Genomic DNA, 7137 nt, shown 5'->3' on the forward strand with positions numbered 1-7137 from the left:
GGGATGGGGAGAAGAGGCTGTATCCTCTGTTGCGGAATTTTTCTCTTCGAGAGGGGAAACCCGTTCGCCCTCGATATTATCTCGATTCATTCAACGACGCGCTGAAACAAATCGAACGGATTTTGAAGATTAATTAGCGATACAAATTAATGAAAATAATGCGTCAACGCGTTTAAATCGAGAAAGAACACGATTATCGATATATGAAAGCGAATTACGACTTAGAATCCGAGAGAAACACGCGGAGCGAAAGAAGATGGAATTAAAACGTACACCGTAAAGGAGATTAAATAATCGCTACTGATCGATAAATCACATGGTATATACACTCGTCGGCCCGTATCGCGTCGAGGAAACGTAAATTCACCGTACGAGGAGAAATCGCGGTTAAGCGCACACGCTAAAGAGTCCCGGCGTGCTTGAACGGCACGAGCGAAGGGGCGCTCGAACAAGAGGGAGGATTTGGTTAGGGGGGTGAGGGAGGGGGAGGGGGGAGACGAAAGCTGAAGCCGTTCGCGTAGCCGCTCCTCTGGCTACATATATTTCCCCGGTCTATCAATCTCTCTCCCCCTGCTAATAAACGGACGGTTAAACTTTTTAACGAGCGGTCAGAGACTTGCGCTCGCACGCGCGGGGGGATTCTTTCACGCATTTTTCACCGACGTGTGCGCGCGCGCGCGTGCATACACGAATGCTACAAAACTCGACGTGCTCTCGAGTGTATTCCGTGCCCTGCTTTACTTTTCGCCGGGATAAAACGCTGGAGAGAGAGAGAGAGAGAGAGAGATGTCTCTTTATACGTTTGCGCGACCTCCCTCAATTATTCTCCAATAATCTTGATTGGTAAAAACAGGGGAGATCGCGATTTTCCGATTTTTTTTACAAGGTTTAAGTAGATACATTCTCTCTGTATTTGCAGGATCGAAGCGATCCAGAGTCTCCGAGAGCACGACGGCAACGATCCTGTCGACAAGTGATATCGGTAACGAGGACGATCGTGATTCCGATTCCGGTGGCGAGCTGCGAGTCGATCATTCATTAGGTAAACTAACTAAGATTACTAATACATATGTATACATTGTCTGAGAAATACATCTTTTACCTTACTCTTTTTTCTTCAATATGAAATAATAATCTCATACATTTTTGTCTCTCATAGAGATCAAATATAAAATATAAAAAAATAAAATCTATATAAAAAATATAAAAAATTATCTTTTCATTTGTGTATTATATGATAAGTGAGGATGTGTAGATGAGTGGATTTAGAATCTTAATATTAAAAAAAAATATATATATATATATGATATTTCATTACTTAATCGTTCCGTTTCTTTCCGTCCTGCAATTAACGTCAATATCTCAATTACCCCTCGTTACAATCGACTTCAGGCTCCCCTCGTATTCTCGCACACGTCAATAAGCTGTTGAGTTGCCCGCATAAAGTTCACCCGCAAAGTGGCGAATGTTACAGTGGTGCCGACTTCGTCGGGGATACCGGAATCCGGCGAGGCGACGCTGAGGAAGCGCACTAGCAGTCTCAACGATTCCGAGGACGGCAGCCCCGAACCGGGCTCGCAGAGCCCGACGCACACGCCGCCCTTGACGCCGGCCTTGACGCCGCAGAGGGAGGACACCCCGGCGCCGGAGAACCTTAGCCTACGCAAGAGCGACAGTCCCCCGCAACAGACGCAGCAGACTTCCCTACAACCGGTGGATCTGGTGCAGCCTAGGCCAAGTCCCCCGCTTCCCCCGTTAGCTGTGAGTTCTACTTATTAGACCCTTTACCGGGTGTATCTCTGTCCAATCTAATTGATCCATCGAAGGAATATTTTAGCTTTATGGTTGGCATTAATAATAGTACATTCAGAGATAAAAGATGTCTACTACCTGGATAAATATGGAACACCTGAATTTCTTTTGTACCTGGAGAAATCAGGGGTTTCTCATAGAATTTTATTGAGACTCGGGGAATTTAAAAAAAAATCCTCTAATAATTTTGCTTTCATATTAAATAGTAAACAGTTGGCAAGAGCCAAGTGAATTATATGCTTAAAATATATTATAAATATATATCTATCTCTTTGTTTATATACAGGGTGTCACTTAAAGATCGTCCATTAAGTACATAGCATTATTCTTTACCAAAAAATGAATCGAAAAATCCTGGATCATTTTTTTTCTATAACACTTAATAAAAAAGTAATTATTGAGTAAAATTGGCCTGACTTTACTCAATAATTACTCTTTTATTAAGTGTTATAGAAAAAAATGATTCAGAACTTTTCAATTCATTTTTTGGTAAGGAATAACACTATGTACTTATGTTAATGTAGTTATACTCTATGTAGTTAATCTTTAAGTGACATTGTATATTCAATGTCTACAAAATATTGAATATGCAGTACATATTTTTTATTATAAATTTTAGTGTGATGAAAAAATGAAAATGTTACGCAAGTAAAAAACGTTTATCTTACAAAAGCTATTCAGTTTTTTCAGTACATTTGCAAATTTAGCACTTAAAACTTAAATAGCTCTATGTTTTCCCTTTGTATGCATGAAAGTTATTAGAAGACGTATATAATAAAAAAAACTTATTATAAACAGTCTTTGCACCAAAAGATCTTTAAAGTATTCTTTATCTAGAATTTGAACAAAAATATCTTGGATAAACAGAAATTTTTTTTTACAAGTTTTAGGTAGACACCCTGATCTCTTTCTCGAAATCGTTATCACGAAATATTTCAGCGAATAAGGTTCTCTTCGTTAATAAAAAAAACACGCGGTATATTTATCCGCATCGCGGCGTAACATCAAAGGGAGAAGGAAGGGGTTTTTTTTTCTTATATTTGTGAAGACAAAACCACGAGATCCGACAATTTACAAACACGCTCTCGCGATTTTGCAGGCCGCGGCGACGGTGCACTTTCCTCCGTACGCGCCTCTTTACGGACCGACGGCGAGCCCGCTGGCGTATTGCACGCCGGCGCTCTATCAGCATCAGCACCACCATCACATACCCGAGCCGCGAGAGATTCAGATGCAGATGCAGATGCAGAGTCTCCAGCAGACCTGCGGATTGCAACTGCAGCAACAGCAGCAGCAGCAACAACAGCAACAACGTTCGCCGGTGGACGTCCTGCTGCGGGTGTTCCCCGGAAGACGTCGCGGTGACGTCGAAGCGCTTCTCCATCGTTGCAAAGGTAGGATCTTCCAGTTCTTTCGGGAGTTCTCAATCGATGAGGGAGAAGCTTTTTGAATAATCATACGCAAGGCGAAAGTTCGTTTCGAAAACGTTACAACGACGGCGATGATATGATTGATATATGCTTTTTTTCATGACGAGTATAATCCAAGCACTTTCAAACTCTTAAGAAAATTTCTATCCGCTTTTTAAAATCAAATTTATATATATACATTTTGATAATTTTTTTTGCCAGGATATAATTATATTTAATTGCTCGAAAAACTGCGTATACGCAGTAAGTTACGAGGAAAATTACAAATTGGTGTTCATTATTTCATTTCCACCTCGATAATCGCTTCATTTTTTAAATAGAAAATTACAACTTGTTAACACGCGAGTTGCAAATTTCCTGTTCGAATAAATTACAATATTCTAACTGTCACTCTTATTATATCATAGTTCTCTTCTCTTCGCGACGATTATTATCGCCTCGTCATTATTATTTCATTTCTTTGACAATGTAACGACAATTTTTCGAATAGACATGTAATCGTGAAAGTCGGATTTATCCGTTTACATTCACTTTCAGGAAAACTTGTAAGAAAACGTTTGCACGTAAGGCTTGCTATTATATGTTTAAATGAAAACATATTTACTTTTATATTTAGTACATCTATTTATTTTAGAAACGTCTATTTTCAAATATATACTGTTTTGATGTTATTATATTATTATATATTGTATTTTTGATGTTATTATATTGTTATATGCATATTTCTTCCGTTTTTACTCATCCAAACATTTTTTACAGTCAAAGAAAATTTTCGTAATGAGAGAAAAAATTTCTCTATAGATATACTCTTATAATTTCTAACTAACAACAACATAACTATACCTGTGATAAATATTTCACTGATAAAGTACATTCAAAAGTAAAATACTTAATAAAGGAATAAACGTTTATAAAAAAAAAAAAACGTCAAAATATTCGGAGACGTTTCTAAAAAATACATTTAAATAAACATAATAAACAATTAATACATTTTAATATGCTAATTATACGTGCAAACGTGTTTTCGTTTAAATCGTATAATAGCGAGCCCTAATAATACCATAAGATCGCGATGCCAGAGAGACGAAAGAGAGAATCTGCCTGTTTGTCGGCAGGCGACGTGGTATCAGCCATGGAGGTGCTGGTCTGCGAGGACAGCCTGCAGCCCAAATCGGCATTCTCGCCGCTGGCGGGCGCCCTGGCGTCGGCGGCCGCGGCCTCCGCCGCATCCGTCTCGGCGTACGCGACCCGGGCCGCTTACTGCACGACCCCGATACCGTCGACGCGGCACCGCTTCCTGGCCGCGCCGTACACCGGCACCGGTTACCTGCCCACCGTCATCAAGCCGCCGAACCAGAGCCTGCACGCCAACGGCACCGCCGGGGACGCCTACCGGGAGACCAGTCCCGACGACGCCAGCGACAAGACCAGCTACTCCGAGTGACCGGACGAAAGCCATGCCGCCGTCTGGTCGTATCCCTCGATAGTCCCATAACGGACGACGACGACAACGACGCGTGTTCCTGCCGGATAACAAGGCTGCGCGAAGAGAGAGAGAGAGAGAGAGGGGGACTTCGACGCCGGTCTTAGCCCTCATCCGTGTATGACCAAAAGATTATTTATAATTCTATAATCGCGCGACGACAATAACGCGATCACGTTTGATCGATCGTTCGATCGGAAATTATACACTGGCGGAATCGACAATCCTCCTATCGAGAAACCAACTGCTTGGAATTAATCGATCGGCGAGTCTTCCAGCATCTCCTAAGCGAACGATTTTGAATATTCCGAGGGTAATGCCCACGTAATTTCTGAATACGCGGAATAGACGAGAGTTCGCAGTGGGGTGAGAGAGAACGGAATATCCTAAATATATCTACGAGGCGAGAGAGAGAGAGAGAGAGATCCTTTTCCGATTCCTCGGACTGGACATCGTTTTTAAATCATCTTTACACGGCGAATAAATTTAGTGACTGGCCGTCCTTTCGCTAGCGAGAATATACGTAATTTCGATGATTAGCAAAATATGTGTCGCGGAGGGAAGTTCAAGGCTGCGCGAAGAGAGAGAGAGAGAGAGAGAGAGGGACTTCGACGCCGGTCTTAGCCCTCATCCGCGTGTATGACCAAAAGATTATTTATAATTCTATAATCGCGCGACGACAATAACGCGATCACGTTTGATCGATCGTTCGATCGGAAATTATACACTGGCGGAATCGACAATCCTCCTATCGAGAAACCAACTGCTTGGAATTAATCGATCGGCGAGTCTTCCAGCATCTCCTAAGCGAACGATTTTGAATATTCCGAGGGTAATGCCCACGTAATTTCTGAATACGCGGAATAGACGAGAGTTCGCAGTGGGGTGAGAGAGAACGGAATATCCTAAATATATCTACGAGGCGAGAGAGAGAGAGAGAGAGATCCTTTTCCGATTCCTCGGACTGGACATCGTTTTTAAATCATCTTTACACGGCGAATAAATTTAGTGACTGGCCGTCCTTTCGCTAGCGAGAATATACGTAATTTCGATGATTAGCAAAATATGTGTCGCGGAGGGAAGTTCTACTTCAAGAAGAAAACTACGACTTTGAGAGACCGATCGTCCTGAGAAGAAACTCTAGATCGAAGAATCGGATCCACTCATTATCGACTCATTAATGAAGCTGTTCCAGTAGACAATAAATGAATAAATATCCTCGCTTTTTGCATCTTTGCGAGAGCGTCGAGGACTTAGCGAGAGTGTCCGACAATCCATTTTAATATCCATACACGTATACATTTCTCTACCCGCGGAAAAGATGCTCGGATTAATCAGATATCTCCGCGTTAAAAAAAAAAAAAAAAGAAAAGAAAATTCCGCGCCAGGATTCTGTTATCGTACATGATGATGCGAGGAAAGAAGCCGGAAGGTGAAGGGATCTGCAGCCGCAATTCGTCTCCAGAGTATACTTTACACATGTGTAGATAAAGACTAATATAGACAGAGATATGTGTGTGTGTATGTAGGTAACAAGTTCTCGACGAGTATATCATCCGAACGGGAGAGGGGGAGGTGAGTCTGTAAATACAACGTCTATATAGCTAATTTTATCTTGCATTAATCTCGAGATTTGCCGGAATATGTTAAACGCGTACACACGTAATATACATATAAGTGTTTTGCCTGTAAGTAAATAACGCCTGCAAGATATTTAGATTTTAGCCGCTAGCGGACCGGAAGCATCGTTTTATCGTAGTTACCACAAATCACATGTTACTCGAAAAAAATGTATAGACCGAAGATACATCCAATAAATAAGATATTGATATTCCACATAAATGTCTCCGTTTGAATTCGCGTCCCATTTTTTTTTGATCTGTTAAATTAATTTTGATTTCGAAAAGTAAAATTAATCAAAAGTATTTTTCGATAAATGACATTCTAATTTATCTCGTCTCTCATTAATTTATATTCGAATACAGATATTTAATATTGAATTTTTCCACATCTTATTTCTCTCTTATAATACCTATGTTATTAATAATTCAAAATTATTTAAAAATTATTTAAAAATAAAATTAACTCAGATTTTGTAATTCATATTACAAAGTCGCACAAAGTCCGCCCGCGAAACGTAAATGTAATTCGTTACGGCAGAAGGAGATGCGGAACACGTGTCTTTTCCAGATGCGGGAGATAAAGAACGAGGACTGATTTCACGAAAGACAGGTCTTCCGGCTGAATGAAAAATTTCACAGCGACCTTCGATCAACGAAAGGAAAAGGTATCGGATGACGAGCGCCGTTCGCAGGTGAAGAAATGAGATACGCGACGTGGTCGTTGAATTCCCGAGATCGTTTCATGGTCGATCGATCTCAAATCGCGCTGCCCCGTTTCCAATAAACCGAT

At 40.9% G+C, this 7137-nt stretch overlaps 1 protein-coding gene across 1 annotated transcript in view; it reads left to right on the forward strand.

The window, feature by feature from the left end:
* LOC115244875 (doublesex- and mab-3-related transcription factor A2) overlaps window positions 1-4686 on the forward strand; it is an 18950-nt gene extending 14264 nt beyond the window's left edge. Inside the window, exons 3-6 of the mRNA XM_029822881.1 lie at window positions 920-1042; window positions 1475-1761; window positions 2912-3206; window positions 4358-4686. Of these exons, the coding sequence (XP_029678741.1) occupies window positions 920-1042; window positions 1475-1761; window positions 2912-3206; window positions 4358-4686 (1034 nt within the window). The remainder of the gene's footprint in view (window positions 1-919; window positions 1043-1474; window positions 1762-2911; window positions 3207-4357) is intronic.
* The last annotated feature ends 2451 nt before the right edge of the window (window positions 4687-7137 follow it).

Source organism: Formica exsecta, unplaced genomic scaffold, assembly GCF_003651465.1.
Source record: "Formica exsecta isolate Colony F162 unplaced genomic scaffold, ASM365146v1 scaffold878, whole genome shotgun sequence".
NCBI classification, from domain to species: domain Eukaryota; kingdom Metazoa; phylum Arthropoda; class Insecta; order Hymenoptera; family Formicidae; genus Formica; species Formica exsecta.